This window comes from Oncorhynchus clarkii, chromosome 2 (genome assembly GCF_045791955.1).
Source record: "Oncorhynchus clarkii lewisi isolate Uvic-CL-2024 chromosome 2, UVic_Ocla_1.0, whole genome shotgun sequence".
NCBI classification, from domain to species: domain Eukaryota; kingdom Metazoa; phylum Chordata; class Actinopteri; order Salmoniformes; family Salmonidae; genus Oncorhynchus; species Oncorhynchus clarkii.
The window spans coordinates 33,214,923-33,234,385 of NC_092148.1; the positions used below are offsets into that span (position 1 = coordinate 33,214,923).

A 19,463-nucleotide genomic window follows, 5' to 3' on the forward strand; every position below is an offset into this window, starting at 1 on the left:
AGGATCTGCAGAAAATAATGTGAGAAAATCCCTAAATACAGGTGTGCGCTTGTAGTGTCATACCCAAGAAGACTTGAGGCTGTAATCACTGCCAAAGGTGCTTCAACAAAGTACTGCGTAAAGGGTCTGAATACTTATGAAAATATATATATATTTTTTTATATAAATTAGCAAAAATGTCTAAAAACCTGTTTTTGCTTTGTCGTTATGCGGTATTGTGTGAACAGCTATCTCTAGTTTAAAATGACAGATTTTTTATGTGGATTTTCATTGTGCTAATTGAATTTCTGCGCAGGCGCAGACATCAACCTTATTAAACCAGACTGAACACTGTACTCATTGTTTCACTAGTAAAACAACAGTATCATTGGACCCCAGGGTAAGCAGTATCATTGGATCCCAGGGTAAGCAGTATCATTGGATCCCAGGGTAAGCAGTATCATTGGATCCCAGGGTAAGCAGTATCATTGGACCCCAGGGTAAGCAGTATCATTGGATCCCAGGGTAAGCAGTATCATTGGATCCCAGGGTAAGCAGTATCATTGGACCCCAGGGTAAGCAGTATCATTGGATCCCAGGGTAAGCAGTATCATTGGATCCCAGGGTAAGCAGTATCATTGGACCCCAGGGTAAGCAGTATCATTGGATCCCAGGGTAAGCAGTATCATTGGATCCCAGGGTAAGCAGTATCATTGGACCCCAGGGTAAGCAGTAATTTGGACCCCAGGGTAAGCAGTATCATTGGATCCCAGGGTAACCAATCATGCCCTTTTTGCCTGTTTTGACACAGTCACTGGTAGTATCCATGGTCAAACTTCCACAACTTGCTCAACTTCATGCAAACAAAAAGAGCAAGAAAGCCACGCCATATTAGGTAGGTGTTGGCAATAAGTGCACACACCTGTTTTATGTTCTACATTGTTTAAAATGAGGTGCACAAAGTAAGGCCAATAACATTGTCAGCTCTGGAGAGCTCTTGAACTATAGACGGCTAAATCGACAAGACAAATAGAAAATATCACTTTCACTTTTAACAATAATTGTTGCTATATTTAAAAACTAATTTTTGGGGGGAAAGATTGCAAATGAATATTGCAATATTGTCCATTTTGATTATTGGTAATTTATGTCGTCCTGTGACAACCCCTGCACCCTTATTGTAAAATGACCATGTCACATCAAGGTCTTGTACAAAAAAATATTTAAAAAAAAAAAGTATTTATTTTTCCAATTTCTCAAAAGACTATACCTGAATTCTAATCAAACCCAGGATTGAAATTGCTCATGCAAATATTTGATCAAATTGCTATTCCCACTCTGCCCCATTTTAAATCTGTTTGGTGGCTGTATCAAAGCATATAACGCAGTAGACCCACAGGACCAGGTGTTCAGAGGCAAATACAAAACAATTTCGCCATTCACTTTCAATTTCCTTGAAAGTTTGTGATTTTCTGCCCCGTTATAGTTGTCAGATGAAATCAAATTACACAGTAAATATTAAGTAAAAAAAAGCAAGGTATGGTAGAAATGGGTTGTGATAACTCATAGTCTTTCTGAGTTCCAGGTCCAGAGCTCAGTCCACAGATCTCTGGTTTTATTTTGCATGTAAGAAATGACCAACTGTTGTTTGGAAATGTCACATACTGTAGAATTCATTTGCAATAGACCATACAGCAATCCATACAATCATGGGTCGTATTCATTAGTGCACACCATTGCAAAACAAACAAAAGCGAGTGATTCAAATTGAACAAGTTGAGGTACAGTAGTCCCTCTCGATGTCAGTCCGTTTTCTTTCGTTTGGTGCCCAGTGAATACGACCCTGAACAACCTCTTTATGGTTATTACAGGAATCCGTGTTTGTCTCTCATCAATAATGACCAATGCAATTATGCTGATTGGAGACTTTTGGACACAGATGATGTGTTTTCCATTCAGATAACCTAGGAGCAGGAAATATAGAGATTGCAAATAGAGATGTTCCATCTCATGTTACTCAGTTTTATTGTTGTTTTCCACCCTTTTCACATGAAATGTCTCCACGTTGAAAATCAGTAAATGGCGTCCTCGTAAAACTCTGATCATTATCAAGAAGGCAATCATCTAGAGTGTTTTTTTTTGTGGGAGGGGGGGGGGGGGGGTGCTGACGGTGAAATTTCCATTTTAGGGCATCACGTTGATTTGTTAATTGTCACTGTGTTATCCATCTCAATCAGATTGTAGCATCAATATGTGTTCAGCTGGCTATTGTCATTGTCCTAACTATTACACATTTGCATATGGCTAAAACCTCAATAAGTGGGCTTTACAAGTGAGCTGCTGTTCTGTTTCCTCTATGTCTGCCACTTAGGAGTATGTGCTGATACCAGAACTGTATACTGGTAGCCTATAATTCCCAAAACGTTTCCTGCATGCTGCTAGCCAGCTAGCTTCCTTTCCTGGACAACAACAAGCAGTTAATTGCCATATCATTGGAGTCGGAGGCACCTTCACATCAGAAGCAGTGATTAAGGTGCTCTGGATAGTGAGTCTCCCTCAGAACACTCAGGCAATGTCCACTGCAACAACGCCGGAAGAAAATTGACAGGCCATTCTGGGGGTTTTCCACCTAGTGCTCAGAAAGCCTGTAATGGGCATTATATCTGTAGCTAGGTGACAAGGATGAAATAGCATAAAATAGAGGCACAACACAAAGCTCTGATATCTGACAAAATGACGGACCAATCACAAAGGGGACAGTCTTATTTGTATTGCGTTGCAGCAACATGGGGTGTTCACAATACAGCTTTTAGTGCTCACAGTCTAGGAAACAGTATCTGTTGGTTGTCCAAACCAAATATTTGCATATACATTCTACGTACTTATTCGATTGTAAATGTTTGCTTTTATTCTCATTGCATGTTTGCTCCTGTAAGTACAGAGAAAGCTCACATCTTAAACAGACAGCACCAATTTGACATTTTGGTGCACTAGCCTTGATGAAAACACATCATTTATTTCACACCTATTTAGTTGGCCTGTATTAAGCGTTCAATTAAGTAGTTCAGTTAATCAGCTAAAAAAGTACAGTCACAGCTGCTTTAGACAACCCTCTCTCTTCAATATAGAATATCCCCATCTAGTGGAAGTAAAATTTCATATTAACCACGTAGTCTATTTTTCTACAGCCTATAATCTCAGTTATTTGTTTGCCAATATGAAAGATTCTGAAATGGTTGATGCCGATAAGTTGATACTGTAAATGGATGTTGTTGTATTCATCAATCTGTTCTAAGTACATTGAAGAATATTCTTAAATGTATTGTGTTTGTAGGCATTTTGGTGCGTGTGTTAATGATGCTGTACATCCTGTCTCAATGCTGCTGTTTCTTTCCGAACCATGAACAACATCTGGAGTCATAAAGGCTTCACATAAACCAGATCTAAAATCCATTAACTATATAAACCTTACTTTTTACTCTCATTTAGAATTAGAATTAGAATAGATTTACTTGGGAAATAATCTTTATGATTGCTCTCATTTGTTTGGTGTCAATCTGTTAACATCATTCCATTTTAATCTCAATCACATTAAGCCCTGTGAATAAAACCTGCATGTTATTGATCATTTCTTATGAAAATACTAGGGCTGTCTAAAGTACATTTTCCTTGTGTTCATTGAATGAAAGAGTGCAGTAAACAATGACATTCAGCTAAATGAAGAATAAGCTATAGTTTATAAATCTACTCTCCCTTGTCCAGAAGTATCGGACAACGCAATAAAGTGGTCCAGGTGCCTGTATTTGTGGAACCATGTCAGACACAATGCCTTCGTTGTCTGTGAAGCAAAAGGTCTTGAAGTTCTGACTCAAGTGGCAGGTTTACTTCTTTCTGCCTTTGTGGTTGATGACTCTTTGCTGATGTGGGTTAACACAGCTGCCATGATTGGGATGATATGGGTGCTGTGTGGAAATGTGTGTTTGGGTATGCACTGATAGTTTGGTCGCTAGCTGGACTGAGAAAAGCCACTCGACTCTGACCCAGGACAATGAGGGAAATACACTCTACCTTGCATCGTGCCTCTGTTGCCATAGCTTCTAGGGCAGCGCTCGCTGAACTTCTAGGTCCATTCTACTTCATCTCCCAGCTTAGGCCAGCGCCGTTGCACTAACACAGGTATAGGAAAAGGAACGTTCAGAATTCCTGGATGTGCTGAGAAGAGATGGTGGTCAGTTCCATCTCAATTCCAGTTATAGCATGGTTATTGTTGTTCTTTGATATCCTCATGTATACTGGTAAAACATACCCCAGAGCTATATGACACCTCAACAATAGGCTACAGCAGGGTTTTTGTGTCACACTGCCTAATCTTAATCAACAGCCACAATCTTGAACAATAAGTCATAACTCACAGAGTACTATAGAGTCCCATACGCTATCAAGGAACTGTACAAGTCCCACATATAGTGTGTTTGTTTGCATGCATGTGTGTGCATGTGTGTGTGTGTCCGTGTGTGTGTGTGTGTCCGTGTGTGTGTGTGTGTGTGTGTGTGTGTGTCCGTGCGTGCGTGTATGGGTGTGTGTGTGTGTGTGTGTGTGTTTTAAACATGATCCACCAGTCATAAATCTCATCTGTGCTGTTTAGTCCTGCACATATGTGAGAATGAAGGGAGTTCCCAACTGAAAAATGACATTAACCAGAGGGCTGTAACATCAATTAGTAAATTATATGGCGAATGGAAGCAAATTGAAGGATATCAAAGACAACTGAAATTATTTGTTCTAGAGAGCACACTTTTCTTTGTCCTGATGCTGTTCAGCAGAGGAGGAATGGCACCAAGATGTGGCCATCCAGTGGGGAGAACATTGGGGGATATACTAATGGGCTATTATGGATTCTGTATCTTTTTTCTGTAAATGCCTCTATCTCATAAAGTAGCCTGTCCCTAAATACAAGCTCTAGGCCTACGGCCAGAACAAGAGCCAGGCACAACCATTTGCCATTATCAGATAGGAGCTAATGCTTGTTGTTTTAAAAAAATAATACTTTGGGATGAGATAATGTTTGTCGGGCCTGGCCCACTAAACCTAAGCACAAATCCAGCACCTTGTTTCATAAGCCAACAGCCCATTTCATATAAATGATGAACGCCAACTACACTGAGTGTACACAACATTATCAAGAGAACAATTAATGCTGAACAATTAATCAAATGGCCACCGGGACTATTTGCATTGAGCCATGGATTGAGACTTGGATTGTGTATGTGTGCTATTCAGAGGGTGAATGGGCAAGACAAAATATTTAAGTGCCTTTGAACGGGGTATAGTAGTAGGTGCCAGGCTCACCGGTTTGAGTGTGTCAAGGACTGCAACGTTGCTGGGGTTTCACGCTCAAACATGTTCCATGTGTATCAAGTATGGTTCACCACCCGAGGGACATGCAGCCAACTGTGGGAATCTTTGGAGTCAACATCGGCCAGCATCCCTGTGAAATGTTTTTGACACCTTGAAGTGTCCATGCCCCGACAAATTTAGGATGTTCTTAGGCCAAAAGGGGGTGCAACTCAATATTAGGACGGTGTTCCGAATATTTTGTACACTCAGTGTATATTAGACTGCTGTTAACAATTGCAATCACCCCACATGTTAGCCTAGAAGAGAATGATGTCATTCGATGTCTTATACATCGCATTGTGCATAATTATGGCCACGAGAACGTGGACAGGCCTAATTTAATTTTGGAGTGCTTTTTAGTACATCTTGGGCGGTGGTACTGAAAGCTGACGTGAGACGCGCAGCCCAGCCCCTTCTATAATATGTAGGGGGAAATAGGGCGAGGAGGGATTTGAGCGAAGCCATCCAGCGACTGAGGACGCATCAGGTGGAGACAACAACTGCATTACGCACCAAGAATATATAGAACAGTACACTCTGGGCAGCTAACTTCAAACATATTGACAAAATGTCTCATAAAAAGTATCTTCACTTACATTGTATCGAAAAACAATGAGGAACATTGCAACGAATTGAGATACAATATTGTGTGATGGCTGCATTCAAGAGACTCAAGAGACTTTGAAACAAATTATGCTTTAATTATCTGAATAGACAAAAACGCCTGCCAGCTAGTGTCAAACGCCCCTGGAAGACATAAGAAGGCATTTGTACCCCCTTCACTTACATTTGAAAATATTTTAGCACTAGAAAAAGTGATGAACTCGTCAGGTTTGGACAACCTAACCGAATTTGCACCATGGTATGTCAACAGAACGGATGTCGAGGAGGAAAATCCGAAACTTTTGTTCGGGATTGGCATGGACAACTTCATTACGCTTTTGGTTTTCGGACTCATCTTTACACTTGGAGTGTTGGGAAACTCCATGGTTATCACGGTGCTAGCCCATAGTAAACCCGGAAAACCACGGAGCACCACCAACATATTCATCCTCAACCTTAGCATCGCCGACCTGTCCTACCTGCTTTTCTGCATCCCCTTTCAGTCAACTATTTACATGATGCCGACATGGGTTCTAGGTGCCTTCATCTGCAAGTTTATTCATTATTTCTTCACCGTTTCTATGCTGGTCAGTATTTTCACCTTGTCCGCAATGTCGGTGGACCGCTACATTGCCATTGTTCACTCCAGAAAATCGTCCTCCATCCGTGTGTCAAAGCACGCTTTGATCGGAGTGGTGGTCATTTGGATACTCTCTTTGGCCATGGCAGCACCAGTCGCGGTCATACACAACATATACCAGAGAGACGAGAATCACACCTATTGCTGGGAAGTGTGGCCGGATCAAAACCAAAAGAAAGTCTATGTTGTTTGCACGTTTGTTTTTGGTTATGTATTGCCCCTGTTGCTGATTTCGTTCTGCTACGCAAAGGTAAGCAAGCAATCCTGATTTATTTATTATTGATAGATAATTGTATTCGCAATGAGTTATGAATGCCTTTACATATGTCCATTTCTGAGTTTGGGTAATCTAAAATGGGGATAACTAAGACATAAATTAGATGGCTTTTGAAAATAAATTATTTCAGTATAATGTTATTAAATTTTAAAAAATTGAGTATAGGCTTTAAAGAATCGTTTGGTATGTCATCACACAATTCTTTATGCATTTTCAGGTTTTAAATCACCTGCACAAAAAACTCAGAAACATGTCCAAAAAGTCAGAGGCGTCGAAAAAAAAGGTATGTAAAAACCATTCATCACGTTTACATAATTACTGTTGATGGTGATCATTCGTTGTATAACGTACAGCCCCACACATGCAGTATGTTGGAGTATTACAGTCTCCCACACCAGTTGTCCAGGCGCAGTCTAGGATTTAAAACTACAGTCTGGGATTGAGGAAGCTGTGCATGGTAATTTCAATTCTTAATATTTACTTAATGATTCTTGAAGAATATAATTTATACATGTCTCACGAGCTTAGCACTATGACCCACTATGGCTTTATCATAACCCAAAATATAAGGTTTTATTACGTGTTTACAAACACAAAGAACGTAAAGAAACATTGTATTGCTTGAAAATATGGTTTAAACTATATCTAGGAGTTTAACTATCTTGGCCTGTCAGTCCTTGCATTTAAAGAGCGTTCTATGATTTCGAGGGGAGTTACGCCTCATCACAGCTCAGCTCTATGGCAAACAAGGGACGGAGACCCTGTTTTGTTGTTTTTTAAAAACATTTTTACTTTAATACTTTTTCTATACATCTTGTCTAGAACTCCAGGAGTCTAAAAACACTGTTTGGATAAGATGTTTTCAAAGATATAATCATATCATGCAATGTTCAATGTGCAATGTCCAATCCCTTTTACTTTTCAATGCACTTTATGATGATGTTTATAATGATGTTGATTATCAATTTGGTTCAAGTCGTTACACAATCTCAATGTCATTTGAGAAAGCCCGTGTTTAGTAATGTGCCATTTTCAGAGACATTGTGTATAGAAGCATAGAGCCAGAGGTGTCATGCCCAATATCCGTTTTGTCCTGTTTTAAAACATGAAATATAAATGGTTGTTGTTTCTCTGTAATACCACTAGCCACCTAGAAATGTTATGAAGTTGGCTTTAGCCGGCACAGATAAGTTCCTTATCTCCCAAACTCATAACTAGCTACCAAGAAGCCATTTCATGCTATCAATCAAGTTAGAGTAGCTATCTTGTCTATCTTAGCTGACATGTTTTCTGGCAAGATTGGTAGACTTTAGAAAAACAAGCAATAACTACATGTACTGAACAAAACTCACACACCTTTCAATCTTTTACCCAGATTTTAGCAGAGATGCAGAGAAGCATATATTAGTTTATTTAAAAGAAGAACCACAGACAGCTCAAGAGGTATGCTTAGATATGCAGCCAAATATACACATTATTGACATAGAATGAATCATAATGATTATGGCTCTAGATGGTAGGAAAAAGCTGTTTCAGGTGTTTGAAAAGGGCAAACATCTCCAACCTCCGTCCCCTCCAGACCACCCCCTAGCCATTCTCACGTACTTTGTGCCAGCTCAGATTTTTTGGGGTGCATGATTCACCTGCATAGAGCGGCAACATATACCATGGAAGAACCAACATCCCATTGCCAGTTTTGTAGGCAAACATAGAAGTCTAGCGAAGAAAAATAACCGATCAACTTAGTCAGTATTGTAAGTTGAATATACGGCACTTGGTATCGGCGGTACCTTCCATTTACAATGTCCCTGAAGCGTCTGTCAATTACCACACTTGAGTGAAGCAGCAGGGTGGGAAAGTGCAATCAAACTGGACTTTCAGCCATTACTCTTCTTAATGGCCATTTGCCTGTCTAAACCAACCCGCTGCTGCTGCTCGCCTGGCGCTGACCGTCTGTCAGAACTGTATCACACACCAAAATATGGGCCTCAGAGATCTATATTTGTTCTAGCCAATATGCTCCAAATAAACGATTCAGTAGTGTCCTCAGATTTTTTAATACATTGGCTCATTAGTGTTGGCCATTACAATATGCCCAGACATGGGTCCATATGGCTTACACATAACTAAACAATAACATATTAATGATGGTCTGAACCAAGTGTTTACAAAAATGTATTCTCATTTTGTCACATCTAGACAGTTTCAATGTCATTCAATAAGTATAAACTCTGATTACTGAAATATTTGTCTACAGGAATAGCTTCAATATAATCAGGTTCCATCCAACCTTTTCATGCGAGTAAAGTACATGTCGGATAACTGATACAACAGGCCTGATGGAAACGGCTAATTTGTCGGTAAACTTTCCAAATGTCAACACAACTAAATACTTCAGACAAGGTGGGATCTTTTTGTGTCAGTAAAATCAATTATGCGAGATACGCTTTTAATAATAACCATCATATCACGTAATCGTGTGACTCCATTACATGTTGTGTGGTCCTCTCACTACGACTCAGGAAACAATTCAATTTATTAGGCTACAAATGAAATAAATTATGATGAACTTCACCGGGTGGTGAAAGTGAAAGGTGATGAACTTGATGCTCCTTTCCAATAAATATCGAGGGTCTTATTCTGGTGACATGATGACCGATGCTTGGCTGCTATTTGACAAATAAAAACAATCTTGCTATTTTGTCCATAATATTCTCATCATATAGGCTATACCCGCATTGTATCTGCAAGCTGTTTGCTAAGGCGCACGTGCCAATACCAGAGGGTTCGCTATATAACGCAATTTATTTTGTGACAAAACCATCAGTAGAGTTGAACATGTGATGGAAACCCATTTAACTTATATATTTTTTTATCTGATACATGGGAATTTAACCACAAAAGTGATTTTTATGTGCACTACGTTATCACGCACAGCCACAAGAAGCCAATTTGATTGGAACACATCTCTGGTGGGAAAATGCACATGTTGTTTTTATGCAGATTTTTAGAATATACTTGTGTAAATATGTCGCAAATTGGATGGAAACCTAGCTGATGAGATACTGCTGACTGGTTCAAATCGATGCGCATGTTTGAGTCGTCAATCATCTCACCCAACCAGCCTCATTTTATTTACACTTAAAGCTTTCACCGTGGATACAATTAAATGCGTCAAACGAGTAAAGTAAACTGAGGCTGTGTCCATAGGCAGATCAAGTGTCACGGTTTTCTGTATGTGAAGGAGAGTAAACTATGGTCAGGGTGTGACAGTACCCCCCCCCCCCCCAAGGTGCGGACTCCGGCCGCAAAACCTGAACCTATAGGGGAGGGTCTGGGTGGGCATCTGTCCGCGGTGGCGGCTCTGGACAGAGGGGCGGAAGCTCCTGGCTGACTGGCAGATCTGGAAGAGTCTGGTTGACTGGCAGATCTGGAAGAGTCTGGCTGACTGGCAGATCTGGAAGAGTCTGGCTGACTGGCAGATCTGGAAGAGTCTGGCTGACTGGCAGATCTGGAAGAGTCTGGCTGACTGGCAGATCTGGAAGAGTCTGGCTGACTGGCAGATCTGGAAGAGTCTGGCTGACTGGCAGATCTGGAAGAGTCTGGTTGACTGGCAGATCTGGAAGAGTCTGGCTGACTGGCAGATCTGGAAGAGTCTGGCTGACTGGCATATCTGGAAGAGTCTGGTTGACTGGCAGATCTGGAAGAGTCTGGCTGACTGGCAGATCTGGAAGAGTCTGGCTGACTGGCAGATCTGTAAGAGTCTGGTTGACTGGCAGATCTGTAAGCTCCATACTGACTGGCTGCTCCATGCTGACTGGCAGCTCTGGCTGCTCCATGCTGACTGGCTGCTCCATGCTGACTGGCTGCTCTGGCGGCTCCTTGCAGACTGGCAGCTCTGGCGGCTCCTTGCAGACTGGCAGCTCTGGCGGCTCCTTGCAGACTGGCAGCTCTGGCGGCTCCTTGCAGACTGGCAGCTCTGGCGGCTCCTTGCAGACTGGCAGCTCTGGCGGCTCCTTGCAGACTGGCAGCTCTGGCGGCTCCTTGCAGACTGGCAGCTCTGGCGGCTCCTTGCAGACTGGCAGCTCTGGCGGCTCCTTGCAGACTGGCAGCTCTGGCGGCTCCTTGCAGACTGGCAGCTTTGGCGGCATCCTGCAGACTGGCAGCTCTGGCGGCTCCTTGCAGACTGGCAGCTCCTTGCAGACTGGCAGCTCCTTGCAGACTGGCAGCTCCTTGCAGACTGGCAGCTCCTTGCAGACTGGCAGCTCCTTGCAGACTGGCAGTTCTGAACAGACGGGAGACTCCGGCAGCGCTGTAGAGGAGGAAGGCTCTAACAGCGCTAGATAGGCGGGAGACTCCGACAGCGCTGGAGAGGAGGAAGGCTCTGGCAGCGCTGGAGAGGCGAGGCGCACTGTAGGCCTGATGCGTGGTGCTGGCACTGGTGGTACTGGGCCGAGGACACGCACAGGAAGCCTGGTGCGGGGAGCTGCTACCGGAGGGCTGGGGTGTGGAGGTGGTACTGGAAAGACCGGACCGTGCAGGCGCACTGGAGCTCTTGAGCACCGAGCCTGCCCAACCTTACCTGGTTGAATGCTCACGGTCGCCCTGCCAGTGCGGCGAGGTGGAATAGCCCGCACTGGGCTATGCAGGCGAACCGGAGACACCGAGCGCAAGGCGGGTGCCATGTAAGCCGGCCCAAGGAGACGCACTGGAGACCAGCTGCGTAGAACCGGCTTCATGGCATTTGGCTCGATGCTCAATCTAGCCCGGCCGATACGCGGAGCTGGAATATACCGCACCGGGCTATGCACCCGCACTGGGGACACCGTGCGCACCACTGCATAACACGGTGCCTGCCCGGTCTCTCTAGCCCCCTGGTAAGCACAGGGAGTTTGCGCAGGTCTCCTACCTGGCATAGCCATACTCCCTGTGAGCCCCCCCCCAATACATTTTTGGGGCTGACTCTCGGGCTTCCTTCCACCCTGCCGTGCTTGCTTCGCCAACTCCATTCTCCGATAACCTTCCGCGCACTGCTCCATCGAATCCCAGGCGGGCTCCGGCACTCTCCCTGGGTCGACCGCCCACCTGTCTATCTCCTCCCAAGAAGTATAGTCCATACTGTACTCCTCTTTGGGCTGCTCCTGTTGCCTCTTCTCCTGCTGCACCTTTGGGCGGCTACACTCCCCTGGTTTAGCCCAGGGTCCTCTCCCATCGAGGATTTCCTCCCATGTCCAGAAATCCTTATTACGCATCTCCTCTTTGGGCTGCTCCTGCCTGTTGACACGCTGCTTGGTCCTTTTGTGGTGGGTGATTCTGTCACGGATTTCTGTATGTGAAGGAGAGTAGGACCAAAATGCGGCGTGTAGATTGCGATCCATGTTTAATAAAACAAACGTAAAACACGAATCGATACAAACACTACAAAACAAAGAATGTAACGAAAACCAAAACAGCCCTATCTGGTGAACAACACAGAGACAGGAACAATCACCCACAAACACACAGTGAAACCCAGGCTACCTAAATATGGTTCCCAATCAGAGACAATGACTAACACCTGCCTCTGATTGAGAACCATATCAGGCCAGACATAGAAATAGACAAACTAGACAATGAAACATAGAATGCCCACTCAGCTCACACCCTGACCAACCAAAACATAGAAATATACAAAGTAAACTATGGTCAGGGTGTGACATCAAGAGACAAGGTGTTCAATTAAAGGTATAATCAATTGTGTGTTTGTGTGTGTCTGTGTGTACAAAACATTAAGAACACCTTCCTAATATTGAGTTCCACCTCCCACCTTTGCCCTCAGCACGTCCTCAATTCGTCGGGGCGTGGACTCTACAGGGTGTCAAAAGCGTTCCACGGGGATGCTGGCCCATGTAGACTCCAATGCTTCCCACGGTTGTATCAAGTTGGCTGGATGTCCTTCGGGTGGTGGACCATTCTTGATGCACACGGGAAACTGTTGAGTGTGAAAAACCCAGCAGCGGTGCAGTTCTTGACACAAACCGGTGGGCCTGGCAACTACTACCATACCCTGTTTAAAGGCACTTAAAAACATTTGTCTTGCCTATTCACGGTCTGAATAGCACACATATACAATCCATGTCTCAATTGTCTCAAGGCTAAAACATCCTTCTCCTCCCCTTCATATACACCGATTGAAGTGGATTTAACAAGGGATCATAGCTTTCAACTGGTTTCACCTGGTCAGTCTATGTCATGGAAAGAGCAGGTGTTCATAATGTTTTGTACGCTCAGTGTATGTATGTATGTATGCATGTGTGTGTGTGTGTGCGTGTGCATGTGTGAGGAGTAGGAGGAGGCTGGCCTCTATCTCCAGCCATCAGTTCAGCAACTCCTCCAATGCTGTGAATCGACGCAGCTGGGAGGAGCAGCTGGGGAAACAATGCTACTATCGCCATTGTTATAAAACGTCTCCACTTATCAGCCCTAGGTACACACAGAAGGAGGACAGGGTGTTTATAGACTGCCGTGTGTGGCATCCAAGTGAGCACGACAGAAATATGTATTTTCAACATCTTGTGCTCATAGGGATCTCTCAAAAGCTCCTGTAAATCCCCTGTGACAAGCGTATTGAGTAAATGTTGTACTTTCAATCCACTCCTGAAAAATAATCTTGACAATGTGTTTGGATTATTATAAAGGGAATCATGACACGAGGCCAGATGAACCTGGAATTTTGTATCATGCCCTTGGTTATAAATGTGATGTGTCATATGAATTCCAGTACTTTCTGACACTTCATAATAAACATACTCAAAGAAATTAAATGTCAACAGACGGTTGTTAGCGATTGCAGTCTTAAAAAAACATCTTTAGGCTGTTCTGCAAAAAAAATGTGTTCCCTGGAGTAGGACACGGGTTTGTTTTTGATTGGCATGCCACTATGTTTTAAGGAATTCCCTACGTAGGAGGTGTGAGGTACAGTTAATTAGCAGATTTAACAGTTTTACCATTCATTTAGGCATTTAAACAGCACACAGGAATTGTTATGGATGCCAATGCTGGACTGGTTCTTCCAAAAACCTCTAAATATGGAGCTAAAGCCCTTTAATGTGAGGATGGCAGAGGGGAAGTCACAATGTTCTACCTCCACTGTTTCACTTCATTGATTTTGTCTTTTGGAGGATTTTTAGCCCCTTTGACTGTGTGTGTATGTGTTGGGGGAGGGGGGGGGGGGCGTGTTTGTGTGTGTGTGTGGGCGTGTTTGTGTGTGTGTGTGTGGGCGTGTTCGTGTGTGTGTGGGCGTGTTTGTGTGTGTGTGTGTGGGCATGTGTGTGTGCTGTACTATACATACAAATTCAGATTCCTCTTATATACCATATACAGTAGCTTAAGAGAGTAATTTATATATTTATATTTCCATATATGAGCCCAAGAACTATTTACAGATTCACAAGTTGTCACTGTCAAATTAGCTGTGATCGGTTTTCAAGAGAAACACCACATAGACTCAAACACCTAGACATATATAACAGTGCAAGGTTATTTCCGTTTTAAATTTGGGATTTGACTGTTCAATGAGTAATTGAACACGACACATACCAATTTGACAGCTCTGAATGATTGGGAGTTCAGTATACAGTCAGTTCTGTTAGTCTTCAAATGAGACCTGGGAACAGGTGAAAGGGAGATTTTTTTATGTGGCTGTGCCTTTTGCAACAATGTGGTTGATGTTGATTTTGGGCTGGTTGTAGTGCTAAATGGTAGGCGTTTGAGCTGGACATGTACATTTTCATGATGCCACCAAGCTTACTGAAAACCTCAGTTCATCAATTCATTACTTAGTTACATCTACCCCTCTGTGTCTGTATGTCTGATCTCTCTGTCGTTCTGTCTTTATACCACGGGTCTGTTTTTAATGGTCTGCGTTCCTATCGGTCTTTGACCATATATCTTTTTCCCTGCCATCCCTCCCTCCTTTTTTCTCAGCATCATTTCCCAGTTTCCTGTAAAGCTCCATGGGATACCCTGTTAGTGGGACTGCTGTGGCAGGCAGACACTCAAGCCTCCCTTTTACCCAAATAAGCAGCGGAAAGCAAGCAGACACATTTGTAAACATCTCCAGCCCAGCCCCAATGCCTTTTTAGTATGTTCCCGCTCTTTAATATATCTCCCATGTTGTGTGATAATTATTTAACACAACGGTAAATCAATCTGCAAGCCAGGAATGCAGGGGAAAGGCAGAGCAGGCCAGCAAGCATGAAATTGGCATTTCAGCTGACAGGTGCCACCGTTAACTCTGCTAGTTTTGGCAAAAGACATGAGAACATCCCAGATTCTACTGAAAGATAATCTCATAAAGAGACAAGGTTATACATGTCACATGCTTAGTGGACGCACACCGTTATAACAAATAGACAATGTACTGATATTAAAAGATGCATTTAGATTTATTTTTATTTTTATGAAAGATAAAACTGTAGTGGACAAATGCCACCCTTCATACTTGGAGACCTCTTACCCTGTGCCCCCCCACTCCCCTCTCTCTCCCCACTAGACTGCCCAGACGGTTCTTGTAGTGGTGGTGGTGTTCTGCCTGTCATGGCTCCCTCACCATGTGGTCCACCTGTGGGTGGAGTTTGGCAACTTCCCCTTGACCCAGTGGTCCTTCTTGTTCCGGGTGGCGGCCCACTGCCTGGCCTATAGCAACTCCTCCGTCAACCCTGTCATCTATGCCTTCCTCTCTGAGAACTTCAGAAAGGCCTACAAGCAGGTGTTCAGGTGTCAGATTACCAACTCCCCTCTCAACGAACTCAAGGAGTTCCGCAGCAAGGTGGACAACACACCACCCTCCACCAACTGCACCAACGTCTGATTGGAGGACACCGAGTGCCAGCTCAACTACGGCCATGATGATTGGTTGTTTTCAAGGGGCCTTCTGAGACATATAATGCTATGAGATTCCATGTTTCGATTCAGAGATTGTATGAAGACAATATGAAGAAAACTGGATATGCACTCAAGGTCCACATAGGTCCACATCAGCGCTGTTCCATCATCAGAATGACGCCACACCAGACGATGTGCCATACTGGACATACGATCGATCATATGTGTAGTGAGCATCTCTCTTCCTTTCCCTTTCTCTCTTGCTCCCTCTCTCTCCCTCTATCTTGCTTTCTCTCTCGTTCTCTCTGTCATTATCACAGGAAGATTGCTGAGTCTGACTCTCAGGAATGGAAAGAATGTGGACTTTGATATTTCACTGACCCTCTTCTTATAAATCAAAACTGTGAATGTTTGGTAATTTGCCTTCTTATATGTGCAGATATTTTGTGCATGTGCATATTGTTGGTCCTTCTTAACGCTGTATTTAGGCTGTCTGAAGTAGCTATTGAAATGAGCGTCTATAATATAGCTTCACTACACATTAAAGCCTGAGGTTACTGCTGTATATTGTACATAGTATCCTATCATGGAGTAGTTTTGAATTGTTAAAAAAATATTAGCTATTGCTCTATTAGATATTGCTCAGAATATAAAAAATGCACACAGTGTAATTTTCTCTTTAAAGTTTAATATTTTTTGAAGAGAAAGCATTTTGTTGTTTGATTGTAATGGCCAATTCTCTTTTTGCGAGTTGCCAATGTGTATACAAGGGACATGTTGTCCGTATAACTTAAACCTGTCTTGCCATCTGTAATAGAGAGTTTTCAATGGAGAGAAAAACACATGTTGGGACTTTTAATAATACTATTGTATAAACTATTTAAAAATACTAGAATGTGTAGTCAATATAAGCCTACTTTATCTTATTTATTAAATTGGTGTATGATATGGAAAGCTTAAGTCCATGTTTTCTGGCGTATTGTTTTGTGATGACTTTGGCTTGTACATTACAACTTGTACAGGTACAGTATGTGGTTTTATCTTAGTGCTGGATCACTGAGCAACCTTGATTCAAAGGCATTGTGTGGGATCTCGTTACCCTTTGACTTCCATTTCCCCTCATCATTACAGAGTAAACTAAAGAAAAATCTTCAAAGATCAGAGACTGACAAGATTTTGTTTGTTGCTTACAATCAGAAGTAAACAGAAAAAAACATAACTATTCTCACAAAAGTATATCCTGCCCCTTTTCACAGCTAATACCACATCCATGTTTGATAGTTTAGTATATGTGAGAGAGATTTGAAAAAGTAACTTCTCATTTTATGTGTCGAAAGCTAGCTAATACTCTTTAAATATTTAAATATTTTGTTTGGTTAACATAATCCAATCAGGGATTGTCTACTCTATCAATCAATCAATCAAATGTATTTATAAAGCCCTTTTTACATCAGCCGATGTCACAAAGTACTATACAGAAACCAGGCATTAAACCCCAAACAGCAAGCAATGCAGATGTAGAAGCACGGTGGTTAGGAACTATTCCCCAGAAAGACAGGAACCTAGGAAGAAACCTAGAGAGGAACCAGGCTCTGAGGGTTGGCCAGTCCTCTTCTGGCTGTGCCAGGTGGAGGTTATAACAGTACATGGCCAAGATGTTCAAACGTTCATAGATGACCAGCAGGGTCAAATAATAATAATCACAGTGGTTGTAGATAGAGAACAAGAATGAAACAGTAAAAAACTAAGAACATGGGAGCGACAGCACTTTGGTTATTTCTATCCATGGTACAGGACAAAACTATCTAATACGGATTTGTATATATTTCAGTACTGCCATGGGAAACTCACTTTGTGTTCATTGTACGGTGTGTGGCTTTCTCCATAGCGAGGCACTGTTGCACACTCTTACTTAGCATAAACAAATATCAATAATGAACATCTAGAATGGGTTAGGTTTAGGCATGCTAATAAGTGGTTAGGGTAAGTGGTAGGCAGGGTAAGGTTAAGTTTAGGTATGCTACTGTAGCAAGTGGTTAAGGTAAGTGTTTTCGGGTTGGGGTAAGGTTAGAAAACAAGAACATGCATGGAGTGGATACTTCTGCTATTCACAGATTGCAAATCCTGCAATTTACATTCACCACAACCAACCAACCAACCAAAACCAACCAACCAACCACCTTGCAAAGCAATGTGACTCTTGTCACATTTTCACTCACCACCACATAAGGACGTCCGCAAATTTACAATTACACTCAAACTCAGCTGCCCATAGAATCGTTGGAACTACTAATTATTTCATTTTGTATTTACGGATTAATGCAACCCAGAGACTACCAAGTGATAATCATGTTAAATTATTCCTTTTAATCCCTCATTATCAGTGTGTTTAATATTAATGAAGACTCTCTTGATGAATTAAGACTCTTGATGATTCTTTCAATCCCCCACAATTAGTTTCTGCTCCAGAACACAGTGAATCAAATGTTAATTTTCTGAAATGGAAGAAACTTTCGACACGTGTCACTCTGTAAAATATCTATCCGTATTTGAATTTCTAAAATGTTTGGGCCAATGTGAAAGGCTTATTTCTTGTGCCATATTATGCTGGAAAAAAATCGACACTTGTATAATTTGCCAATGCGGTGCTTATACGTGTTCATATCACATTAAACTGTTGATCATGTTGTGACAAGCAATACGTTTCCTCATGAAAAGACTCACTGATTTAATTTGTTGTATTTTTGTCTACTATGAACATACAATATACAGTATTGTGATGAAGGTAGATGTTTTGGAATTTCACCATCTGTATTTCACTTTTATTCCCTCAATCAAGTCTTCATTTCCATTGAGGTAATAGGTAACAACCAGCTGGCCCATGAGAGAAGAATCAATTTCCTGAATGTGGCATTTGGCTAATGTGCTGAATTGGACTGTTTAGCCCAGGCAATGGACCACTGGCATCCCTCAGAAAAGATTGGTTTGCAAGGCATGAATACAGAATGTGCTTATCTTTTTGCACTAGAAAGCAACCAATCATCAGCCACATCATCCAGCTCCACCCAGTTCTGCAGGAATAAATGTCTCACATCAGAAAGCGTAAAAAATGCCATATCTAGTACTTAGTAGTCTTAGTAAACACACTTGGAGCACAAAACATACATAAAACATTAAACATGAAAACGATCTAATCCTGGAAGCATAGCCCTCCAAGAATGTGGAGATGAAGTTGATACCAGAACCACTTTTTCTTGCAAACTTTTTGTGGTGAATTATTTTGTTGGTAGCATGCTCCCCTTCAGGACAATAAACACCACTAGCTCCCATCCAAATATACACTTGATTCTTACTCATAATCTTCTTGGCTAGCTATTTTACTACCTCTTACTTTTAAAGGTCACCATGAGTCATCATGCATGGGTCACCATGCTCAGCAATAAGAATAATAAATAATGCTGTCCCCTACAGATGTAGGATCTTCATTTGACCAGTATTGTCACAGCATAATTCTGCAGCAAATGGATTTTAACTTTTAGTCCATAATGTTGCTTGAATAGTGGTTAGGCTATTAGCCGACCAAAATTAGGCTACATGAAAAGTGCAATACTGCTAAAATAACCGTGTGCTAGTGCAGGTTTTCAGTGAATTTATGCAAATCACGAAACTCATCTGCATTTCCTGCGGCTCAGGAAAATTCTC

General features: G+C 42.3%; 1 protein-coding gene across 1 annotated transcript; it reads left to right on the plus strand.

The window, feature by feature from the left end:
• Positions 1 to 6,179: 6,179 nt before the first annotated feature.
• LOC139381001 (galanin receptor 1a) lies at positions 6,180 to 15,747 on the plus strand. Its single transcript, XM_071124230.1, has 3 exons — positions 6,180 to 6,869; positions 7,114 to 7,179; positions 15,430 to 15,747. Exons 1-3 carry the CDS (start codon positions 6,195 to 6,197, stop codon positions 15,745 to 15,747), a joined length of 1,059 nt encoding a protein of 352 aa, XP_070980331.1. The 5' UTR covers positions 6,180 to 6,194.
• The last annotated feature ends 3,716 nt before the right edge of the window (positions 15,748 to 19,463 follow it).

Bases quoted from the DNA above. Each gene is read 5' to 3' on its own strand.
- LOC139381001 (XM_071124230.1), top strand. From the start codon at position 6,195: ATGAACTCGTCAGGTTTGGACAACCTAACCGAATTTGCACCATGGTAT. The intron at 6,870-7,113 runs GTAAGCAAGCAA...ATGCATTTTCAG, and splicing joins TTTCGTTCTGCTACGCAAAG to GTTTTAAATCACCTGCACAA. The intron at 7,180-15,429 runs GTATGTAAAAAC...TCTCCCCACTAG, and splicing joins CAGAGGCGTCGAAAAAAAAG to ACTGCCCAGACGGTTCTTGT.